General features: G+C 40.8%; 1 protein-coding gene across 1 annotated transcript in view; it reads right to left on the bottom strand.

Annotated features, from left to right (window-relative positions):
* Positions 1–356: 356 nt before the first annotated feature.
* LOC149990066 (A-kinase anchor protein 4-like) overlaps positions 357–25,809 on the bottom strand; it is an 86,890-nt gene continuing 61,437 nt past the window's right edge. The window contains exons 2-6 of the mRNA XM_090265680.1: positions 8,605–8,700; positions 7,254–7,304; positions 6,626–6,727; positions 1,314–3,449; positions 357–679 (exon numbers count right to left, since the gene is read on the bottom strand). Of these exons, the coding sequence (XP_090121806.1) occupies positions 524–679; positions 1,314–3,449; positions 6,626–6,727; positions 7,254–7,304; positions 8,605–8,700 (2,541 nt within the window). The 3' untranslated portion in view covers positions 357–523. The remainder of the gene's footprint in view (positions 680–1,313; positions 3,450–6,625; positions 6,728–7,253; positions 7,305–8,604; positions 8,701–25,809) is intronic.

Here is a 25,809-nt window from a genome sequence, read left to right as displayed (position 1 = left end):
CCCACTCCCCTCTTTTGCCTCAGATATATCTGATTAAGAAACACGACTTTTTTTTTCTAGCCCTGGCTGCTGTGGCTCAGTGGATTGAGCATCGGCCTGCGAGCCAAGTGTCGTTGGTTCAATTCCCAGTCAGGGCACATGCCTGGGTTGCAGGTCAAGGTCCCAGTTGGGGGCTCGTGAGAGGCAACCACACATTGATGTTTCCCTCTCTTTCTCCCTCCGCTCCCCTCACTCTGGAAATAAATAAATAAATAAAATCTAAATAATAATAAAAAAGTTAACAATAGAACGTATATTTTAAAAAAAAGAACACAACGACTTTTTTTTTAAATTTTTTAATTCATGTTGTTGCCTAGCTTATTTAACACCTTGTACTTGCATAGTCCAACTGCTCAGACGTATTGGGAAAGACAGTCGTGTAGTGTGTTGTTCAACTTGCCTAATGAAGGGGCGCCCAGATGGCATGGAATGCTGCTGTGGGGATGGGGTGACTAGCTACAGAGTTGTTGAAGGGACTGTTAGTTTACAAGTTAGTGAGCAGCCAGTCCAGCAGTTGTTTTCTAGCCATGTTGTCCATGGCTTCATCCAGTTGTCGTTCCTTGGCAAACCTCATTACTTCTCGAAGGAGATCTCCAATACTGTACCCCTTCTCTGCTGCCTTAGCTGAAACTTCTGGAAGCTGTGGAGGGAGCAGAGATAGCTTGAGTCATGTGATACTTTTGAAGAAAGGTCTCAGGTGGATAAAGTGAACTACCCCCCTCACCCACCTTTCCGCCCATGACTAAGATTAGAGTAAAAGCTTTCGCTGATCCAGGACTGCCTTCCCTCTCCTTTTTCCTTGACCCTCCTCTAATGTCATAGATCAAAATGAAAAACATAACTTCATTTTGAGCATCAAAAAACAAAACCTGGAATCAGTTGTCTTTACTAAATACTTCTCTCCAAGGCCTGGGTCTTTTGGTTAGTCTGTGCTGATTGCTAGGTCAAGGTTAGGGGTGGCCATCTCCCCCACCTTCCTAAAACATATTTTACCAAGTAGTTTGTTTAAAGGGTCACTGAATTTAAAAAAAAAAAAAAAAGCTAATCTTTCTCGCCTCCTCTTGGCTGAAATGTGCAGACCCCGAGGTGCTACAGCCTCAATTAATGGTTCATTGCTTTTGTGTCTTTTTATGAGGATAAAGTAATTCATAAAGCACATAGTAAAGAGCATACTTGAGTAAAATTTGGACTGCTCGTGAGCCCTAAGTACAGTTTCGCCTCCCTTCCCCTGCCCAGTCTAACCATCTTTCTTCTTGTGCTTTGCCATTGCTTACCTTCTCCAGTTGTCCATCATCATCTCTCACGAAACAGAGCACAGGCACCTTAAATTGGGAGGCTGCAATCCACTGCAGGACAGCCTGGAGCTGTTTCTGCAAGCTACTTGTTGAGCACCAATTATTGATGATGACTTCCGGCCCAGAAAACTCTCGATAGTTCTGTGACATTGCACTACTGTGACTGCATCTGGGGCCACCAACTTGGAAACTTGGGTTGTGTACCAAGGCTGCTTGTTCTTCCAATTCGGCCAGGGCTTCCCTGTTGTTGTGATTCCTAGCCATGATAAGGCATAGCTTCCTCACAGGTTCTACCAGTTGATTGATGAATTGCCAGTTCATTTGCATCATCCCGCTGGCAAAATCAAGGTCTAAATTCTCCTGGAATTGTTTTTCCCCTCTCTTGGACATTGAAGTTGCTTTGTTTGGCCTGGGCTCAGAAGGCTTGCTCTCCCCTTCAGATTGCTCTTCACTGTTGAAGGAGGTCTCACTGAGCAGTTTCTGAATCAGTGATAGAATGATGTTTGACATATCGGACTTTTGGCACTCCGCCTGTTGTTGAGTCTCCTTTACAGAGGTAGATGGCCCAGGAGCTCCACAAGATTCTAGATGTTTCACTGAAAGTGCCTTGGCACTTTGGTCACTTGCGTTCTTTTCAAATTGGGCACTCTGAGTCCTATGGCCTATGGTGGAACCAGGATAGTCATCTTCAAGTGCATTTTTGGCCTCGGCCTGCTGGGTCAGGTGGTACTGAATCAGCATAGGGGCAGAGACAATCAAGTCCTTCGCCAGTGACTCTGTGGAAGGGCTGATCTTCTCTCTTTTTTCCTCCTTACTCACGCATGCTTTGCCAGCCATCTCGCCTTGGTTTCGTTGTTTTTGGTTCCACATGGACAGGCTCTCCTTGAGGATGTGTTCAGCAACTCTTTCAGCGCTAATCAATGACTTGCACTCCTCTGGTTTTATTTTGCATTTGTCCTTCCCCTTCAATTCAGTTTTCATGGTGGAGAATTCAAGACTTTGGTTTTGACTTTGGTTCTCGTATTTGAGACTGTGGGAGCCGGCCTTCAAGGATGCGTACAACAGAGGCTGTGATTTAGACTCCTTCTCTCCAAGCAGAACAGTAGCCAGGCGCTTCAGCATGGCCTCCATTATATGTGTAGCATTTTGTTTTCCGTGGTTGAACAGACTCTTCTTGACAGCTGAGATAAAGTCGCAGTCAGTCATCAGGGCCGCAGTGATATTATGCAGGTTCTTCAAGCAGGAATCAATCAAATCAGAGACAACTTCCTGGGTGTGTTTTAACAAAACCCTCTTCAGGACCACACAAGCGGGAATTGGCTTCCCAGGAGCATGCACTTTCAAGGTCTTCAAAATGGAGACCATCAGGTCAGATGCCACCTGATTTGCATAAACCGTGAGTCCTTTACTGATAGAGTGTGAAAAATCTTTGCTCTCTTGTTGGCACATCTCTTTGTCTACCCCCTTGTTCTTGTTGGATAATTCACTATACATAAACTTTTTCCTGCCACCTTCCCTGCCCTCTTCTCCAGTGTCCCGCCTTTCCACATAGGATATTTCCTCAGCATCATGGGCCATGTCAGAAACGATCTTGCTCACAGCGCTGCGGGGAGTGTTTTTCCCTTTGTTCCCAGAGGGTGGATAGATTGAATGACGAAAGCATTTGCTTCCATTTTCCAAATTCTTGATTTCATTACAAGGCATCTCCATTACCAGATTAGATAGCCGGATGATGGTGAAGGAAAGGTCATCCATGGGACATTCTCCCTCAGGAGAGATTACTGCCCTGTTAGTGCTAGAAGATTTTGCTGGAGAGGTGGAAGGACTCTGATTTTTGTTGGTATTCTTGGCTGCAGTCATGTCTACATGTGGGCTTTGAGGTCTATTGGCCATGTAATCAATATTCAGTTTATCATCATAGATGCTGTAGCAGTTTGCAGAGGGTAATTTGTGATGTTCATCTTCATCTCCTATTTTATGTTTGCAGCTAGAGGCTGAGGGACTTAGTGCATGTTCGAAACCCAAGGCATACTTCTGGATATCATTTAGAAGCCAATTTACAACAGTTATAGGATCAGAGGGAGCTTGTGTGAAAAGGCATATAGATCCGTCCATCTAAAAAAAAAAAAAAAAAAAGAACACCTAAGAGTTTGGGGAGGCTACTTTCCCCCCTTATTTTATTTAGAAGACATATCTTTCTAAACTGCATACATTAGGGGTTTACCCTTTAGGATTTGCATGGAAACATAATACATAATTATATCCCTTTGAGCACAAGTGGTAGCGTGTCAATTTCACATGAGCACGTGTGCTTATCTCAACATGTGTCAAAAATGTATCAATGTGTCTGTCATGTGTGTGTGTGTGTGAATAACAGTATAGCAATTCATAAGTGGGGACATCTCAGTAGATGTGAGAATGTTCAGTCTGTGTTGTTAGCGTGTGTGTCCGTGTGCACATGTCAGTGCACATGTATGCCTGCCTGTGTGTAAGCCTGTGTAACAATGTGTTGACATCAATACCGATTTTATATGTTTCCTGTACGGGCCAACGTGTGCATGATAGCGTGTACATTTTGTACACTGTGTGAATGTAAAAATGAATGTGTATGTCAGTGTGTCTGAATATGTAAATGACAAGTGTCGATTTGAGTGATCTGCATGTTTGTTTATAATACAAATCTAATAGAATGTATCATGGAGCTATACCTATATGTGTATTAATCCTGTCTGCAGCGCGGCCTCCTGAGACTCAACGGTTTGGCTGAACTAAGTGGCTGGGTTGGTGAAGAATGGGGTGGTTTGTGGGCTTCACTTTAAAACTGGTTTCTCTGTTCTATCCTAATGGCTTGGACCGAAAGGGCCCAGAGGTCTAAGAGTGGGGAAAGCTAAACTATTTCCCTCAGCCCAAACTAAGTAGAATGGGCAAAAGGGTTTTGGACAGGTGAGATGCGCCTGGCACACCTTCCTCCAAAGAAGCCCGTTTCTTTTCCCTAATGTGGAACATTGAAAAATTAATCCCTGCCTTTTGTCATCTAGTGGTTATGGATTGAAGATGTCTTTAAACCCTTTTGCCAAATCTGTTGCCCCCAGAATACAACAAGGATGCCAGCCTGTTAAACCAAGCACGCCGTTGTCTGGGGACAGCCAACTGACCTGGAGTCTGCACGATCCTTCCCCATGTGGGAAGGCAACCCTCCCCTCCACACCCCCACTCTTATTAGGGATGTCTGGACCAAGGGTAGGTAGGACGAACGACAACCATGTCCAGCTTGAAGCAGCTAGAGGAGCTTGAGACCTTCGCCCATTGTCCTTTATAAGATTATAAAGGGTCTTAATGTCTGAGAGGGAGGGATTGTTATTTCCTATTGTTAAAATAACTAATTAATCTTTTATTTATTTAAAAAAAAAGAATAAAAAAAGAATAAATTCACATGTTAACATATATAGTAATTAATAGATAATAGATAATACATCAATAAGTGTTTATGTTCAATGTGGATCGGTGCTAATATAATGACTGTGTATGTCAATAAATTGGGTATCAGTTTATGTTATATTTATATGCTACGTGAATGATTGAGAATGTGTGTCAGTGTTGCACACACCCTGGGTATTTGAGTACTTGTGTGAATACGTGAGTGGGGATGTCATTGTATTTGTGTCAAGGTATGTATCAGTGCATTCAAATGTTGTTAGTGTCACTTTGCTTAAGTTTGTATGTGTGCGTATCAACATGAGGTATATTTACAGAGTGGGGCGAAAAGTAGGTTTGCAGTTGTATGTATGGAAAATAATAAGTAATAATTCAAGAATAAACCGTTTCACATACTCATAACTGTAAACCTACTTTTGCCCCACCCTGTGTAAGAGTGCATGCCTATCACCTGAACTTGTACAGTCACTGTGTTTTGATCGAGGCTCATGTGTGTATGTTTATGTGTAGTGTGCATGTTTATGCATAGTGTGCATGGATGCATATATAGATGTTGATGTGTCACATGTGGGTATGTCAATGCAGCTGACTCTATACCTTTGTGTAGGTGAGTCATTGTTTATGAATATACACACACATGTGTTGTTTCAATGCTTGTGTGTGTTCACCAGTGTCATATGTAGACACGTAGCCAGGGATGTGTGTGTCACGGCTCGTATAAATTATTTTGTATATATTGCTGTGTGTCAGTGTAAATTATGTGCATATACTCATGTCTAGATATGTGTATATGTATTATACATGTCTTCCACTCCTTGCTAAGTACCATCGTCCTCTTTACCCCTTCCATTGCTTCATCTCCTTACTTTCTACTGAATCCCTAGAAGTTTGAGGTCATGATAAGTTCAACATTTTGAAAATGGGTTTAGGTTACAATCAAGGACACCTGCATTATGTGTAGGAAATATGTGCTGCACTTTTAAGAATAAACATTAGGTATAATTTATCCCTTTCTTAAGACTTCAAAATGGAGTCCTCCTTCCAACTAAACCCAAAACTCTTTGAAGAATATTTTTAAACTTTTTTTCTTCCTTAGGAGCCACTCTCATCACTCCAAATGTGTCTGAGGCCAGAAATGTTGTTCCTGGTTATAAGATAAGCATAGAGATGCAGAACAAAAAAAAAAAAATTGACTCCTTTGAGATAAAACCAAATATCCTATTTCAATATCAACTACTCCAGGTTTGTAGGACTGTGAAGGTGACTTGTCATGGGCCAGGAGCCCAACAGATATAATTTAGGTAGTTACAGAAAAACAAAAGGACTTGCATGTGACAGTGGTATCCAAATCGAATTGCTTCTAACTTTACGCTACCTAACAGTCTGTAATCTCTTAGGCAACAGGTTTGGGGAACAAGCCACTACAGTTCTTGGTCATTGTGGATTCTCTCTGTTCCATATATGCTTGTTCTTTTTTTATTTTTATTATTTTTTTTTTTTTGGACACTGGGCAATGTGGAGCACACAAGCCCAGTAGAAGACAACAGAAAGCACTGAAAAAGATCATGCTTTCATTCCACATCTTTGTTAGGATAAGGGTAGCAAGATTCTGTTTGGAGTAGGGACCTGCAATCAGGGAAGGGCATTCTGAACCTCTGTGATTAGTGCCATTGTTAGATACCTGGACATTAAACTTACCTGACTTTGAACTTAGGCCTGTGAACTCTGGAATATCATAGTAGTCAAATGTAGGGGCTTGTTTGGAAATATTTCTCTTACCTTTTGTGAACCAGAGTCTTCGGAGTCAGCACTGGACTCTGGGAATTAGAAAGGGTGGACTCGGAAGCTAAGCATACCTTAGACTGGTTTTGCTTCTCGGTAGCCTTGATTATAATAACTTCTTTCTCTTTCAGATGGTGTTGCGTTAGGTCACCTCCGGAACAGGAACCACCAGCATCCTATGGGATGAAGTGGTGAGATTCTTATGAATAACTGCTTTTTGAGACTTCTCCAAGCTGCCCTCTCCAAAACATGAATGTCATATCTCTTATCTTTTCCTTTCAATGGAGAAGGATAAGTAGGCTTGTGATGCTAGCTAATGTTTGAAGAATGAGATATTGTTCTCCTCACAAATTACTACCCCTCCAGAGGCATTCACAAATCCATAAATCTTAGGAATCATATTTCATGAATCGTCAAACTTTTGGACAGTTTTCTCACTGCTCTGACATGCTACCTTCCATGCTGTAATTCTTTCAGGCCTACCAGCAAATTAAGTTCCTTCTAGAATGAGATTTGGCATCAAGAGTGACAGTATATTCTCAACCGGGGGTTTGGGGTTTTCAAAAATGATGGCTGCCCACCTGAATCTCCTCCATCCTTCCACCCTCTGGCACAGACTTTCCCTTTTATTATGCTGCCACTGATAACTCTTTCAGCAGTTTCTCACTCATTCCAACTCTGGGGGGAGCAGAGAATACTCACCTTGGAACCTTTATCTTCCACTTTCAGGGTGGACACATCGACAAAGCATATCTGCACCAAATTAGGACAGCGTATTGAGGAAAATTCTAGAGAAAAGACTGCGGTTTCTCTTTGAGACGATAAAGCACCTACCGCATAGGGGTTCTTGTGAGGACTGATTGAGAGTGAATACAAAGCTTTCAGCAGAGTACCTGTACATAGTAAGTACTCAATAAATGCTATTAGGCAGAGAGAATCTTATCATTATTGTATTTCCTAGATAAGAATACCTACCTGTCAGAGATGCCCAAATTACAATACCTACATTTACTGAAAAAAGTAAGAAGAAAGGTGCCTTGCCCAACTGACGCAAACTCAAAGCTGAAACTTACATTAGAACTCAATTCAGGAAACTAAAGAGCAACACAAACAAACGAACTAAATAGGCAAAGACTAGAATAGTAGTCAGTAGGGGGGAGGGGGGCGGGGGAGAAGGGGGATAAGTAAGGGAAGGGTCTAGTCGAGGAACGTATATGAATGACTCATGGACATGGACAACAGGGAGGGATATAACTGTGGGAGAAGGGATGAACTGGGAGGGAGGAGCAATGGGGGGAAATGGGACAACTGTAATTGAATAACCAAAAAATAAAATTATAAATAAATAAATAAATAAATAAATAAACATTAAAAAAAAAAAGAAACCAATTCCCTGGCTTTCAGTTAGAGCACTTTCAACTACCATAGTGTTCCCCAAAAGTGGTGTTTTTACTACTGATGTTATAGAAAACTTTAAGTGATACATGGATAAACATTTCTGTGTTTAATATATGTACTTTTTTGTTGTTTAGTAGGAAAAATACATACTAAAACATAAAACCTGTGACATTATGTATAATATTGCTTAGGTTGATGGTAATTTTTAAACGTCAGTCAATTAAAAAAGCATTAAATACATAACAGTACGAATGGCATTTGAACGTAATAAAAAATGTGAAGTATTACACATTTTGCCCTCCTGTGGGAGTCCCACTTGAGTGCAACTTACTTGTAGCTAGCTGATATTATTATGATTCCATTAGGCTGCTAAAACTAGGCAACCACCACTCCTCCCTCCCCTGAGGCTCCCCCCACCCCCCTCCCCAGCTACTCTTCATTCTCTCCCTCCCTTCACGTGTCCCTCTGTGATGTATAAGCATACTGCGCCCCGCCCCCACCCCAACCCCCACCCCCCAGCCCACAAACTTTACTGAACTTGATATCTTAGAGAAACGACACTATTACCCTCCATTAGTCTATTCTGGGTTCCAGGATATCTGTATCCATAAAGCAATCCTTTCCACCCCTTAGTGGGAGTAATTTAGTATCTTACCACTTTCCGTTCCTGTTCTTGCTGTCCTTTTGGGCTATGGAGCTTGACCTTGCACACACCCCTGGCGCTGTGTAACCACTCAATATTATCAGGCCTCTGGAAAGACAAAAGAAAAGGAATCCGAAAGGCTTATATATGGTTTTTAGAAACTGGCTCAGTTTGGATAAGAAGGCCCTGGAACTCAGCTATGTAGTTCATATTGGGTTAGGCTAGAAACTGGTGGGGTGAGTAGTGGGAAAGGGATTCTCTGAAATTATCAGGATCATTTTAGCATACTTCGTTGGGAAGCAAATTTAAAAGGAAGTATAGAGAACGTGGAGATTAACTTTAGAGACTTATTTCTACTAAACTCCACTAAATCTCACCTGCCTCTACTTCCTTTGCCATTCTTAAGCACCTTCAAGGAATCAAGCATACCTCATCCCCCTTAATTGAATTTTAGTTAACCCCAGTTCAACCAGAGCCTTTCTCATGATATAAGGAGTGAAATGGGATAAACAGCTGTAACACTTACCACATAGAGCCATTGGAAAAGACTAAGGCCAACACTAGTAGAGTGAAAAAATAACCTTTTTAATTAAAACAACATATGAGATCCCACAATAGAACAAGATTCTGAACACTGAGAAAACTCGGTCTAATAGCTATAAAAACCAGGCCCCGATCCCATAGAACCATACTTAATTTTATTTTTGAAAGAATAATCATCTCTGCCAACTTCTCTTACCACTCCCCACCACCTCCCACCCCAGCCTGGAATTAAAAGTAAAAAGAAAGTGGAAAAAGCCCTAAATAATGTTTGTTATGTAAGACCTTAGACCCATGTACAGGAAGACACAGTTATGGGTTCAGTAGAATTGTTTTGGTACCTCGTACTTGGATTTGACTTTGTTTTTTAACTAACAAGAGAAACTTTTTGCCAAATGGTAGAGGGCTATTGAATTCCTCTCCTCCAACTTCCTTCAAAATTTAGACCCCTTTAATCTCTAGCTCCCTTCTCCTCTTCCCCTCTTTTTCCCCCTCCCTTCCTCCCTTTACCTTCTTCCATTTTTCTCTCCCTCTCTCCCTCCTATACTCAGCTATCCTTTCACCGGATAGTATTACATGCCTACCCTTTATGACCCCCCCAACCCTCCAAGATCTTTGAGGTTCTCCCAAACATTTAGGAAAAGGCTTCCCATACCCTCAAAAGAGGGGGTTTCTTTTTTCCCAGAACTAGAGATCACTAGCCTAGAAACAAAGAGAGGGAGGCAAAGAGGTCTCTCGTGTCCAGATTCTAAAGAACTGTAAAAAAAACAAAACAAAAAACAACAACAACAAAATATATAAACTCATTACCTTGATAATGAAGTTCTTTTGGCTGAAAATGTGCCACCAAGAAAGGAGATGTGTCCCTTTAGATGGATCTGGGCAGTGTCAAGTTCTCGGGTACCCGCAGCTGGCTGCTGCCCTTGTCAGCAGTTGGACAAGACTGAAGGGCCAAAGCCTTTCCTGCTGCTTATGACCCTGGGACATGACACCAGAGTTTGTTGGGTCACAATGCCTGAAACCATAGCAACTGCAGCAAAAGTGTAGCAGGCTGGCAAACTCAACATCTCTTCATATGAAAACCACCTCAAGCTGCCTTCTGTATGACAACCTTCTGTTCTCTCTAGAAGGGTACACATAATCCTTTCATGTTTTGTCCAGTTCACAACACCTTGAAACCTCCTTTCTCTTTCTTCTTCTTGCTGGACTTCCAGAACAATCTAATCATACTCGTTACCAGTAGAGTCTATTTTTCACAGAGCAGTGTTGATTTTCACATCTTAGCTTAATTTTCTTTGGTTTCCCCCCTGAAGGTTCAGAGTTAGAGACAGAGTTAATCAAAGTCCTTTCTGGGTATCCTGAATGAAGGTATGAAAATAGAAAGTTGGAGACTTCCTTAGCAGCTTCTGTGGTTTTATCTCGCCATTAAGACACTTTTAGTCAAAAAGAAGTTCAGAAGACTTGTGCAATATTGGAGTAGGTTATTTCATAAGAACTTGAAATAATTCTTTTCTCGTGCATTTGGATGCTATGATAATCCTTCCAGTCTGACATAAGATGTTCGTTCTTTCCTCAACTCCCCATACTCTCCTAAAGCCTTGACCACCAGCTAGTACTAGGACTTCTACTTCATGACATTGCTGTTTCTTTCTATAGCTGACAATAACAGCACAAAGTTGGGTGTCCTTAGGATCCTGGGTGCCTAACTGGTCCAACAAGCTCTAACCTTCATCATGAAACATTATTAGCCCAGAATAAAAGCCAATAGTCTTGGGACAGGGTCAGCCTTTCAGAGGCTCCTCAAGCCCCTCTTTATTATTCTCCACTATCGCCAGTGCTGGGTTTCTTGGTACGGTATTCTTTAGAAGGTCATCCATTACACTTTGGGGTGCCTTTAGCTTATCCCCAGTGTGGAACCACTCGCCCACAACCAAATGACTTGCAGGGCGCTCAAGTGTTATTTTGTTCTCTCCTTTTATTTTTTCCACATGTCTCCACTTTAACCTCCTACATGAGAAGAACTGCATCTGAATTTTTAAAAGATCGGTTGAGATGACTCTCCTAAACGCTAGGGTTTCATAGTCTTGGTCTGACTTCATTTGTTACTTTCCCTGTTACCTCTAGGATTTCATGTCTTAAACTTGTTGTCCAGTTCTGATCTTTTTAGTTCATGGCATCGAAGAGAAACAGAGCTGGACATCTGTTAAAGGTGGCAAGGTAGATTTTATTCAGGCTACTGCAGTAGAGGAGAGACTTTAGATAACTAGAGCTCAACTCCAGTGCAACAAAAGGCAGGAGCCCTTTAAATGCTGGGGTGTGCTAAAGGAAAAGTATTGAGGGACATTTTGGGGGCCAACGGAGTTTGATCACCATGATCAGGGCCTCTGCGTTTGCTAACTGGCACTTATCAAAGTTGAACTCCTATCCTTCCATAGAGATTGGGAAACAGAGGCTCTGTCTTTCTTGATGATTACATTTCGAAGGGATGGCTCCCAGGTCCTGGAAACAGATATTTCTGGGTTGTAGAAGATATGTCTCAAAGGGACAGAGAAAGGATTTACAATTACAAGTTCTGTAAATGCTCTATGAAAAGGGAGGGGAGGCAGGGGCCCATGGTCAGGTTTTGGCTGAAACAGACAGGGAATTCTTTTGGCAATGTTGAGCTTTCTCAGGCCGGTATATTAAGGAGGCTGGGATCATCATTCTAAGGACATGCCTTGAGCTCATAAAAACCGAAAGTTGGAGTTTTTATAAGCCAAAGGTGAGGCCTAATTGAGAAGAAGGTTCAGATAAGCCTGACTATATCAAACCATTATGTTATATACCTTAAATACACACAGCTTTTATTAAAAATTAATTTTGGTCAAGAAGGGAGCTTTCGTCAATAGCGATGGGCTAAAATCCACAGTATAAAACTTGTTTTTCCTTTACCACCCTTTTGTCACGGGGAACTTCTGATATTTAAGTTGGAGCTCCTGTGTCTGGCTCATGTCTATGGAATAAGAAGCAAAGAAAGGAAATGTTTATTTATTCTCCAAGCACAAGAATGTATATCCCTAAGGTTAAAAAAACAAAACAAACAAACGGACAAACAAACAAACAAAAAACCCTCTGTGTCTCCAAGCCCAGAAGGGAAAATCTGTGATCTGGGCCTGGAAAAATGTCTTATCAAATCCTCCAAACGACAAAGAGAGAACTCTTATTGATGATTAGAGCCCTGTCCCATGGTACCCCAACCTTGTCATCCTGGAGGCTAACAAGAGCAGTTTTTGGATGATAAACCAGTAATGAAAATGCAAGGAGGCTCAGTCATATGGTACTGCCTCTTCTTTCTCTTAAGCTGCGGAGGCTCTCAGAGTGTCCCGTATTGACAGATGGGGAAGAAAGGATGTTCAGAGTCAAAAAAAAAGGAACATGCTACATTAGTGTGTGGATATGTGTAAAGTAGTATGCACTTAGGTTATCCTCTAAGAGACAAACATAAATATGTTAAACCCAGAAGCTTTGGTCACCTTTTTTTCCCCCTAAGACCATCATTCATTTTCTAGCCTTGTTTATTCTATCCAAATATCTTCTACTCCATACAAACTTGTGAATAGCCATACAAATCACACTTTAACTATGCTTTCAGTTTGTATTTGATTTGAAAGAGCTATTAATAAAAATGGAACCTGTGTTTGTAATGTAATTATTATGAATAATGGCAACATGAAGTTGAACTGAACCGAACTATCAGCCTTCATGAAACTGGTCTGCCTGTCAGTGCCACCAAGTATCTTTCAGCCTCAGATTTAGCCTCCCTAATTTAGTTTATGCAATGATACTGTGACCATTAGGTTTAATCAACTTTTCCTATTCTTGGATCACCTACACTGAAACCTTGAAGACAGGTTCTCTCTTTCTCTTCGTATCCGTGGTGATACGGGCTACAGAGTTGGGCTCAAGAAACAAATAACGGTTTTGAAAGTTCAGGCAGGAAACATAATTCAGAAAGCATGGAGTCATGGAATCTGAAATAATAACAAAGATTTTGGTTAGCTATTTGAGTGGGCAGCGTTCTTCATAAAGCAAAAACTCACACTTCAGGCATGCCTCAGAATCACCCGGAGAGCGTACTGAAACAGATAGTTGGGCCCCCTCCCAGCGTTTCTAACTCTGCAGGTCTGAACATTTGCCCGGTGCTGTGTTTTGCATGCATTATCTCATTTATTTCTCACGCAGCTGTATGATATGGGTACTATTTTAATCCAGGTTTTATTAACGGCAAAATGGAGCCCAGAGAGGCCATTTGATTGGTGGTTCAGCCACTTCCGGTATGAGCCACTTCCAGTACGAGCCGCTTCCATTATCTTGGGGACGGGGGTTTACGTGTGTGTGCTCAGAGATTAGCACGCGTTTACTCTCTTCTAGGGTCCGAAGATGCAGAAGAGGAATCCCCATAGCAAAAAAAGCAAGGGTAAAAGGTACCTAGTCTGAATTTTTGGCCCTCTCTGGTGGTTTCAAGCCTGATTGAAAAGTGTTGATCGGTTATCTCGCCCTGCCGGTGAGCATGCTAAGGTCGGCGCACCACCTGTTGGCCCTTAGTGTGAGGCGGTTGGTCTGAAACCGTCGGTCGTGAGGCCGCTGGTCTGACGTGGTAATTCCGAGGCGGTTAGTCCCTTATCTCTCTGCCCCTCATCTGTTTGTTTTGTTATGTTCTGTTTTGTTTCGTCTTTTTCCGTTACTGACTGGTGGGGAGCGGCTCTCCCGTGTGTAGCTTTAGCTTTCAATCCATGTATGGCTTGTTAATGGTGCTTTAAAAAAATGTTTATGTCAGAGCTGGAGAAGTGGCTGAGGAAACTAGGCTGTTAGTCGGGATTCTTTTTCGTTTTTTATCAGACCAACAAACTTTTCTGACAGAAAAGTATTTAAATGTAATATTAGTTGCTGACAGTTTTTCTCCTTCCCTCCAGAGAGTGTCTTTATTTGTCAATAAATGTTTCAAACAAAGGCCTCGGAGGAAAGAAAGGGGATCTGGAAGCATAAACCTCTTCAGGTTCCCTCATAGTGCTTATAGGCATCGATCCGCCCACACACCCTTCAGGATCGCCCCTGGTTTTAGGGACATTTAAATAGGATGAAGACTGCCCTAGTCTTCAGCTTTGTCAGGTAGTTGCCCCGCAGGGATGTCAGACTTAACCTTTCTGTGCCTGTTGCTCTCAAAGCTAGATGGTAATGAGTTCGTGTGGCCACTAGGAGTTCGCAGCTGCTTGGGAAACGTGTTTCCACACGGTACAAGATCACTCCATACAAAAACCCATTTTGCCAAGGCATTCCTCAAATTAAAAGGGAACTCGGCGAATCCCCCCTCTAGAATAACTTGCATCCGAAAACCTGCCGTTTTATGTATGTTACATTTATAACCTAATATTTCATAATTATTTATAATAGAGATGACACACTTATAACATTAATGTACTATTTCCTTAGTAGTCCCATCATAAAGATGTGTTAGGTTCAAGGAAGAACTTCGCCTAACTCTCTGTATAGACTCTTAAGAGTTGCTCATGTACTTAGACACTCAGTAATCATTCTTGGTGATGTTGGGCTGAATATGACAACAGTGACTGTACTGGCAATAATGGTGTGCCGAATAACATGTCCTCTGAAATCCTTAGCAGTTGTATTTTAGCCTTGCTTTGGCACGTATCATGTTCTTTCGTGTGTTGGTAGTTATTTCATTATGAGCGTTACCTTTCCAAATACAGAATGAGCGTGTTTTACTCATTCTCATTTCTCCTGCCAGGGGTACTATTAGGTTCATATATATTAGTAAGTGCTTAAGGCTATTTATATACTTCAAAATCAGTGTGTGCATCGAAAACTGATATGTTTGTTATATGTCTGTTATATCGCAATTTTTTTTTAAAAGAAAGAAAATTACTGATAACGGTTGTTCAAGAATTGCTGTGCCCAGAACCTTATAGAACTGCTTGGCCGTGACCAAGAACATTGGACTATTTTGGTACAAATTGCCTGGCTTATTGAACCAACTTCCTCACTGGTTCCATGGAGTCTTTCCTGTCACTCTTCAACAGACTTTTTAAAGAACCAATATATTTTATTACCCACTGTAATTGTATAACAGCTTCATTGACACCTAATTCAAATACCATCCATATAAAGTGTACAATTCAGTGACTTTCAGTGTACTCACAGAGTTGTGCAGTCATCACCAAAATAGATTCTAGAACATCTTCATCACCAAAAAAAGAGACCTCATGCCCTTTAGCTATCGTAACTCCCCCAACTCTATACCTCTCCAGCTGTTGGCGGCCAGTAATCTGCTTTGTGGATGTATAGATTGACTTATTCTGGACATTTAATATAAATGGAACCATATAATAGGTAGTCTGTTGTGACTGCTTTCACTTAGTATAGCTTTTTGCAATGAAGAGTTGTGACAACTTGTGTGGAAATGCTGTTTATGAGGACAGCTCATTAGAGACAGTGCCAAGGGCTTTCATTAGGGGCTGGTCCTCCAGGCACCCTTTGCCTAGCACATACCAAAATCCCAGAGTCCCAGGGGGAAAGCTGTTGTTCACCATAAATCATATTGTTTGCACAAACAGTTAAGGTACAATAAGCTACTCTCATCAGTTGGGATAGTGGGAGCCCTTCCCTCCGACTAAATCCAAGTTCCTAGATCCCAGCCAAGGGCCAACCTTGCAAGCAGGATTTTCAAAAACGATAGCATTGTCAGGCCCACTATGTTAACTCTTCTCTGCACAGATTTTGATACAGATTGTATTGATTCTGTAGATCAATTTGAGGGCTGCCATCTTAACAATATTAAGTATCCTACTTGATGAACATGGGATGTCTTTACATTTGTTTAGGTCTTTAATTTCTCTCGATATTTTGTGGGTCTCGGTGTACAAGTCTTGTAGTTCTTTGATTACATTTATTTTCTAAGTCTTTTATTATTTTTGATGTCATCGTAAGTAGAATTGTCTTAATTTTATTTTCACATTGTTTCTTGCAAATGAATACAATTGAAATAGAAATACAATTCAATAGAAATACAACTGAGTTTTGTATGGTCTTATGTCCTGTACCCTTGAGCTGGTTTATTAGCTCTCATAGCTTTCTTTTTGTGCTCATGGATTCCTTGGCCTATTAACGTGGATTGATTTTTTTGAACCAGCCTCGCATCCCTAGAATAAACCTCACTAGGTCATGGCATATAATATACTTCTTATATTTGGCTACGTTCTGTTTGCAACAGCTTGCTAAAGATTTTGAGTCTATTTTCATGAGGGATATCGGTCTGTAGTTTTCTTTTCTCATACTGTCTTTGTATGGTTTGGTATCATGGTAAAAGTGTTCTCATATAAGTAGTTGTAAGGTATTTCCTCCTCTTCTGTGTCTTAGAGAGATGGTATAGAATTGATGTTAGTTATTCTTTAAACATTTAGTTTCATTCTCCAGTGAAATATTTTGGGCCGAAAGACTTTTTTTAATTACAAATGTAATCCCTTTAAAACAATGGAACTATTCAAATTATGTATTAAATACTGAGTATATCCTGGTCGTTTCTGATTTCCAAGGGATTTTTCCATTTCAATTAAGTTGTCAAGTTTATATCTATCATAGGGTCTGTAATGATATCCTTTGTTTCATTTCTGCTATTGTTAATTTGTATTTAATTGTCAGTCTTGCTAGAGGTTTGTCAATTTTATTGATCTTTGCAAAGAACCAGCGTTCTGTTTCATTAATTTTCTCTGTTGATTTTTCTATTTTCTATTTCATCAATTTTTGCTTTTATCTTGAATATTCCCTACTTTATCTTTGCTTTGGATTTATTTTGCTCTTCTTTTTCTAGTTTTGATGTGGAGCTTAGATTGACTTTTAGACGTTTCCTCTTTTCTAATATAGACAGTGGGCTATAAACTTCTCTTGCAGCACTGCTCTGTGTCCTACAAACTTTGATGTATTGTATTTTCATACTCATTCAGTTCAATGCGTTTTTATTTGCCTTAATATTTCCCCTTTGATCAATGAGGTGCATTGTTTAGTTTCAAAGTATTTGGGGATATTCCTGTTACTTTTGTTATCGATTCCTTTGTGGTCAGAGGTAACACTCAATGATAATTTCGCTTGTTTTATGTTTGCTGGTTTGTTTTATTTATTTATTTTTCCTTTTATTTATTTATTTATTTATTTATTTTGGTTTTTCAATTACAGTTGTCCCATTGTCCCCCATTGCTCCCCCCACCCAGCCCATCCCTTCTCCCACAATCATATCCCTCCCCATTGTCCATGTCCATGAGTCGTTTATACATGTTCCTTGACTAGTCCCTTCCCTTACTTATCCCCCTTCTCTCCCTCCCCCCTCCCCACTACTGACTGCTATTCTAGTCTTTGTCCTATTCAGTTCGTTTGTTTGTGTTGCTCTTTAGTTTCCTGTATTAGGGGATATCATACGGTATTTTGCTATCTTTGCCTGGCTTATTTCACTAAGCATAATTCTCTCTAGTTCTATCCATGTTGTCGCAAATGGCAGGAGTTCCTTCTTTCTTTCTGCTACATAGTATTCCATTGTGTAAATGTACCACAGTGTTTTGATCCACTCATCTACAGATGGGCACTTAGGCTGTTTCCAGCACTTAGCTATTGTAAACAGGGCTGCTATGAACATAGGGGTGCATAGGTTTTTTTGAATTAGGGTTTTAGGATTTTTCGGGTATAATCCTAGCAGTGGAATCGCTGTTTCAAAAGGCAGTTCCATTTTTAGTTTTCTGAGGTAATTCCATACTGTTTTGCATAGTGGCTGCACCAGTCTGCATTCCCGCCAACAGTGCAGTAGGTTTCCGTTTCTCCACATCCTGGCCAGTATTTGTTGTTTGTTGATTTGTTGATGATGACCATTCTGACAGGTGTAAAGTGGTGTCTCATTGTGGTTTTTATTTGCATCTCCCTGATGGCCAATGATGTTGAGCATTTTTTCATGTGCCTATGGACCTTCTGTATGTCCTCTTCGGAGAAGTGTTTGTTCAGGTCCTTCGCCCGTTATTTAATTGGGTTGTTTATTTTCTTGATGTTGAGTCATATAAGCTCCTTATATATTTTGGAGATCAGTCCCCTGTCTGCGATATCATTGGCAGATATGTTTTCCCATATGGTTGGTTTCCTTTTCATCGTGCTGATGTTTTCTTTTGCTGAGCAGAAACTCTTTAGTTTGATGTAGTCGCATTTGTTTATTTTTTCCTTTATTTCTCTTGCCTTAGGAGATGTATCCGTGAAGATATTGTTACGTGGGATATCTGAAATTTTCCTGCCTACGTTTTCCTCTAGGACTTTTGTGGTGTCACGTCTTACATTTAAGTCTTTAATCCATCTTGAGTTTATTCTCGTGTGTGGTGTAAGTTGGTGGTCTAGTTTCATTTTTTTGCACGTCCCTGTCCAGTTTTCCCAGCACCATTAGTTAGAGAGGCTCTTCTCACTCCATTTTATGTCCCTTCCTCCTTTATCAAAGATTAGTTGACCATAGAGGCCTGGGTTGTTTTCTGGACTCTCTATTGTGTTCCACTGATCTATGTGTCTGTTCTTATGCCAGTACCAGACTGTTTTGATCACAGTGGCTTTGTAGTATTGTTTGATGTCTGGTATCGTGATTCCTCCTGCTGTGTTCTTCTGTCTCAAGATTGCTGTTGGTATTCGGGGTCTTTTTGGTTCCATATGAATTTTTGGAGTATTTGTTCTAGGTCAGTGAAATATGTCAATGGCATTTTAATAGGGATTGCATTGAAACTGTAAATTGCTTTGGGTAGTAGGGCCACTTTGATGATGTTGATTCTTCCCATCCAAGAACATGGTATTTGCTTCCACTTTTTTTTGTATCTTCCTTCATTGTGGCGTGATTTTCAGTGTACGGGTCTTTTTATCTCTTTGGTTAAGTTTATTCCTAGGTATTTTGTTTTTCTTGCTGCTATAGTAAATGGTATTTTCTCTTTTGCCTCTGTCTCCGATAGTTTATTGTTGGTGTACAGAAATGCCTTAGATTTCTGTATATTTATTTTGTACCCTGCTATTTTGCCAAATTCACTTATTATATCGTGTAGTCTTTTAGTGGGGTTTATAGGGTTTTCTAGGTATGCTATCATGTCGTCTGCAAATAGTGATAGTTTTACGTCTTCTTTCCCAATTTGGATGCCTTCTATTTCTTTGTCTTGTCTGATTGCCGTGGCTAGGACTTCCAACACTATGTTGAATAGGAGTGGAGAGAGTGGACAGCCTTGTCGAGTTCCTGATTTCAGGGGAACGCTTTCAGTTTTTGTCCATTGAGTATGATGTTGGCTTCGGGCTTCTCCTATATAGCCTTAATTATGTTAACGTATGCTCCCTCTATTCCCATTTTGCTGAGTGTTTTCATCATCAATGGGTGTTGTACTTTATCAAATGCTTTCTCTGCATCTATAGATAGGATCATGTGATTTTTGTCTTTCATTTTGTTTAGGTGATGTGTTATATTTATTGCTTTGAGAATATTAAACCATCCTTGCATCCCCGGGATGAATCCCACTTGATCATGGTGTATGATCTTTTTGATGTATTGCTGGATCCTGTTTGCCAAAATCGTATTGAGGATTTTAGCATCTATGTTCATCAGTGATATTGGCCTGTAGTTCTTTTTCTTCGTTGTGTCTTGACCTGGTTTAGAATTAGGGTAGAAAGAGTTTGGGATTTTTTCCCTCTTCTTGCATTTTTTGGAATAGTTTGGTTAGGGTAGGAGTTAGTTCTTCCCTCAATGTTTTGTAAAATTTGCCTGTGAAGCCATCCGGTCCAGGGCTTTTGTGTGCAGGGAGCTTTTGGATCGCTGTTTCGATTTCCTCCTTTGTTATTGGTCTGTCGAGACTTTCTACTTCTTCTTGGTTCAGTTTTGGAAGGTTATACGTTTCTAGAAATTTGTTCATTTCTTCTAGGTTGTCGAATTTCTTGCCATACAGTTGTCTGTAGTAATTTCTTACAATTGTTTGTATTTCTGAGGTATCAGTCGTGATTTCTCCTCTTTCCTTTCTGATTTCGTTTATTTGTGTCTTCTCTCTTTTTTTCTTGATGAACCTGGCTAGAGGCTTGTCGATTTTGTTTATTTTTTCAAAGAACCAGCTCTTGGTTTTGTTGATTTTTTGGAGTGTTTGTTTAGTCTCTATGTCACTTAGTTCTGCTCTGATCTTGAGGATTTCCTTTCTTCTTCTTGCCCTAGGCTTTGTTTGTTGCTGTTGTTCTAGTTCTTGTAGCTTTAGGATTAGTTTTTTATTTTTATTTTTATTTGAGCTTCTTCTGTTCTTTTCAGATATGCCTGTATTGCTATGAACTTCCCTCTTAGGACTGCTTTTGCCGTGTCCCATAGGTTTTGGGCTGTTGTGTGTTCATTGTCATTAGTTTCTAGAAATTTCTTGATTTCCTCTTTGATGTCATTGTTAACCCATTCGTTATTTAATAGCGTGTTATTCATTCTCCATGAGTTTGGGTGTCTTTGAATCTTTTCTCTGAGGTTGATGTTTCGTTTCAAGGCATTGTGGTCTGAAATGATGCTTGATATCATTTCAATTTTCTTGAATTTGTTGAGGCTTGTTTTGTGTCCTATCATATGGTCTATCTTTGAAAACGTCCCATGTGCCTTTGAAAAGAATGTACATTTTGCTTCTTTGGGGTGAAAAGTTCTATATATATATATATATATCAGTTAAGTCCGTGTGGTTTAGTGTGTTGTTCAATGCCTGTATATCCTTGGTGTTTCTTTGCTTGGATGATCTGTTTGTTGTTGATAATGGAGTGTTGAAGTCCCCTACTATGAGTGTGTTGTTGTTAATATCCTTCTTGTGGTCTTCTAGTATTTGCTTTATGTATTCGGGTGCTCCTATGTCGGGTGCATATATGTTTATCAGTGTTATATCTTCTTGATGGACTGTTCCTTTAAGTATTATGAAATGTCCTTCTTTGTCTCTTTGTATTGCCCTTGCTTTGAAATCCATTTTGTCTGATATGAGTACTGCTACCCCAGCTCTTTTGTCAGGTCTGTTTGCTTGGAATACTTTTTTATATCCCTTTACTTTCAGTCTATGTAAATCTTTTGTTTTGAGGTGTGTTTCTTTTAGAAAGCAAATATGTGGGTCCTGTTTTCTTATCCATTCTGTTACCCTATGTCTTTTAATTGGAGCATTTAATCCATTTACATTTAAGGTTATTCTCAACATGTATTTATTCATTTCCCTTTGTAGCTCTGTTCCTCTACTCTTTATATACATTATATATATATATATATATATATATATATATATATATATATATATATTTTTTTTTTTTTTCTCTCTTTCTTTTTCTTAGACTATTCCCTTTAGCATCTCTTGCAATGCTGGTTTGGTGGAGATGTATTCTTTTAGTCTTCCTTTGTCTGAGAAACTCCTTATTTCCCCTTCTATTTTGAGTGAGAGCCTTGCCGGGTCGAATATTCTTGGTTGTAGGCCTTTGTTTTTCATTGCTTGAAATATTTTTGACCATTCCCTTGTGGCTTGTAGTGTTTCTGTTGAGAAATCGGTCGACAGCCTTATTGGAGCTCCCTTGTAAGTTATTTGCTGTTTTTCTCTTGCTGATTTTAGGATTCTCTGTCTTGGAATGTTGCCATTTTAACTATGATGTGCCTTGGAGTGGGTTTTGGGGGGTTCCTCTTTATTGGAACTCTCTGTGCTTTCTGGACTTGCATAACTCTTTCTCTCATCAGGTTGGGAAATTTTTCTGTCACTATTTTTCCTATCAGTTTATCTATTCCTTGTTCTTCTGATTCCTCTTTGATTCCAATTACTCTTATATTGCTCTTCCTTATGCTATCCTGCAACTCCCTTATCTCTTCTTCATACTTTTTAAATCTTTTTTTCATTTTGCAGTATCGTCTGAGAATTTTTTCCTACATTGTCCTCTATCTCACTAATACGATCCTCTGCTTCGTTTAGTCTGCTTTTGACTGATTCTACTGTGTTGTTCAGTTCAGAGATTGCATTCTTCATTTCTTCCTGGTTCTTGTTGATAGTTTCTATGTCTTTTTTATGCTGGTGTAGTTCTCTGCAAGTTCCCTGTAATTTTCTTGCAGCTGTTGGTAACTTCCTTGGAGGTTGTCGTAGTTGTTTTTGAGGTTGTCGAGTATATTGAGCTTCTTCACCATCATTGTTTTGAATTCCATGTCTGACATTTGGACTATGTCTATTCCATCTACCTCAAAATAAAACTACCATGCCTCCTTCTTGATTAGAGCACCTCAAGTGGTGAACCTCTTTAGTTTGATAACCCAGCTTGCTTGAACAGACTCACATATTAAAATGGTAAAAGAAAGAGAGAAAGAGAGAGAGAGAGAGAGAGAGAGAGAGAGAGAGAGAGAGAGAGAGAGAGAAACAAATAAAAAGAGAGAGTGAGAGAGAGAGAGAGAAAGGAAGAAAGAAAGAAAGAAAGAAAGAAAGAAAGAAAGAAAAGAAGGAAAGAAGGAAGGAAGGAAGGAAGGAAGAACAGAATGGTAAGATATTGAGTATAGTACAACCTAGTAAGATTCTAAGAAGGGAACCATCGGGAAAGGTTGCCACTAATAAGTATGACTTAGGCTGGTCTTTATAAGTTTAGAACAGTCAGAGAAGCGTATTCTAAGCAATGGAAATTGCATAAAGGCTTGGAAGAAGAAACACATAAGACGTGGTGTCTCCTGAGGACGAGGAAGCCTCCCCAGGGAGTGGTGATTTTTGAGGGAGGTATGGAGAGCTCTGGAACAAGGAAGGGGCCTTTCAATTTGATTTCAGAAGTGCTAGAGAGTCACTGTGTGTCCTCGAACAGCTAGAGCAATGTAACAAACCTAGTACTGTGTGACATTAGGACTACAGCAGTTTTCAGGAAAAGCTTACTGGAGAAGATGTGTCGGGGACAGAGGTCACCTGAAGATGAAAGTGCAGACTTGGGAGCGGACAAGAAGAGAAGCAACAGAGCTTGGTTCAAGATTGGAGTCAGGGAGCAGAGAGAGGGAACACTCAAAGCTCACTCTAGGGTTTCTAGCTTGGGTAGTGTTGTAGGTTGAATTGTGTCCCTTTCAAATTCACATGCCTAAGTCCTAATGTGCAGAACTTCAGAACATGACCTTAATTTGGAGACGGTCTCTACAGAAGTGATCAAGTTAAAATGACGTTATTAGGGTGGCCTCGATTCATTATGATTGCTGCCCTGGACACAGGGAGAAACCATGCGAAGACAAAGTTGGGGGTCAGGTGTACCACAGATTTCCAGCAAAACAGGACGCTCTCACAAGAAACCAACCTGCCAACACCTTGATCTTAGACTTCTCTGGCCTCTATAACTATGAGAGAATGAATTTCAGCTGCTTTTTACTTATTACTTTTTTAAACAAAAGAAATGTAGTTTCTCACATTTCTGGAGGCTTGCTTAAGATAAAAGTATCATCACGGTTGATTTCTTCAGAGGTGTCTTTCTTAAGCGTATAGATGACCATCTCCCTGTGTCTGTACATGTCTGTTCTCTGTCCATCTCTGTGTCTAAATTTCCTCTTTTTAAATCCACGCCCACTTTGATTTTATTTTAATTTGATTACCTCTTTAAGTATCTCCAAATACAGTCACATTCTGAGGTACTAGAGGTTAGAACTTCAACATATGAATGGGGGGAGCATTCAGCCCATACAGGGAAAAAAGAAAACACAAAAGGGGAGGCAGATGAAAAGAAGGAAAAAAGGGTGAAGGGTATGTATCAGTTTTGAATGGCTTCCTCTGCAGGTCATAGTAATTCACAGAGTATTGAACCAGGGCTTTGCTTTTATCACTGACATTAAGTTCGATGGGGGTGGTGTGCCAACACTGGCTCAGCTGGGAAAAAAAGGTCGTCAAAGACCAGGCTCTTGCACTATTTCTACTCTGCCATCTTTGCGTTTTTCATCTGAATGCTGGTTGTGTCGCGGGGACAAGATTGCTGTTGCAAACCCAGAGATTCTGTCTGCCTTCAAGACAGGAAGATGGGGAAATAGGCTCTACCGATGATCTCCCTTCTCTGTCCTTTTCATGGAGAAGCCAGGTCTGTCCCGGAAGCCCCCTAACACATTTCCATTTATGTTTCCTTGGCCATAATTGGGTCACGTGGCCAGCCCTGGCCACCAGAAACTCTGGCTTCCCATATCCTTTGGTAAGAGGCAGCAAGGAAGAAGGGGGTCAAGATACCTCATGAATTAGTCAATCAAGTTCAGGTTAGGGAGGGAGAGAGGAGTGAGCAAAAAGAATAGTAGGGAGCTGGGGGAAGAGAAGAAGAGGAAACTTGTCTGCAATCATTTTTAATTACTTTATGAAAAAGGTGAAGTTTTCAAATGGTAGCCCTTTCCAGGGTAATCCCCTCGTCTAATCATTAGTTATTGTAATAGCCAAAGTATAGTTCAATAGCTAAACAACCTCTCATCTCTTGGCAAAAACATATGCATTTCTGCTGCTTTGAAAAGAGTAAAAAATAAAAGAATTGTGTTTGGAAATAACAATACTTCAGAGACAGGCCTTAAACGCTTTCTTTGTCCCTTAAGAAAAGCCCTGCAGAGATATGGCCAAACCAATGTAAGAATCAGCATTCAAAAGAGGAAGGGAGCCCACCCATGAGGGCCCTCAGGGTAAATTTCATGAAAAATCTGGAAGGGATACCTACATGCAGGTACTACTGGCAGGCTCAGGTTTCAACTTAATAGCAAGTAAGGGAGTTCAATAAGTTACTTGGGAATAAACATGGAGATTCAAGGAATCCCTGAAAACATATACATAATAATTTTGGAGTTGAGGGAAACTCTGATTAAAATAAAAATGTTTTAGTCCTGGCATTCAGAGTAAGATATACAAGAGGTCAAGAGGCCAAGGAGAGCCCTAACCAGTGTGGCTCAGCTGGTTGGGCATCATCCATTAAAGTGAGAAGTCACTGGTTCAATTCCTGCTCAGGGCACATGCCTGGATTGCAGGCCAGGTCCCCATTGGGGCACCTGTGACAGAGGCACCCGATCGATGTTTCTCTCTCACGCCAATGTTTCTCTCCTCTTTCACAGAGGGCCAAGCACTGAGTGAGGTTGCATAGGACAGGTCACAGAGGGAAGGTCACCAGGGCAGGTCACAGAGGGCAGGTCATGGGGGAGTTCAAAGAGGCACGGCTGTGAGTGAGGATATAGGGCCAAGTAATGGAGGGTAGGTCACCAGGGCCAGTCACAGAAGTCATGTCACTGAGGGAGGTAATGGGGAGCAGGCCACAAATACCACATGAAGGAAGCCAGAGCTTAGAGCCGGACACACAGGCCTGGTCACAGTGGACAGTCACTGAGTACAGGTCACAGATGGATGCTCCCAGGGGGCAGGTCGCAGACAGCGGTCATAGCATGTTACTGAGGGAGGTCATAGAATGCAGGTCAAGGAGGGCAGGTCCCAGGAGGCTAGTCAAAGCATGAAGCTTTCAGAGAGCACGTCACAGACAGCAGGTCCCTAGGGCAGGTCACTGGAGCCCAGGTCACAGAGGGTACAATAGACCGGGCATGTCACAGATGGCAGGTAAGAGAGGGCCACACACACGGAAGGCAGGTGACTGAGGCAGGTCACACAGAGCTGCTCACTGATGGCAGGAATGAAGGAAGTT

The sequence above is a fragment of the Furipterus horrens genome, unplaced genomic scaffold (assembly GCF_987537825.1).
Source record: "Furipterus horrens unplaced genomic scaffold, mFurHor1.1.pri manual_scaffold_30, whole genome shotgun sequence".
NCBI lineage: Eukaryota > Metazoa > Chordata > Mammalia > Chiroptera > Furipteridae > Furipterus > Furipterus horrens.
The sequence above is the reverse complement of the archived record's forward strand: the minus strand, read 5'-3'. Positions and strand labels throughout refer to the sequence as shown.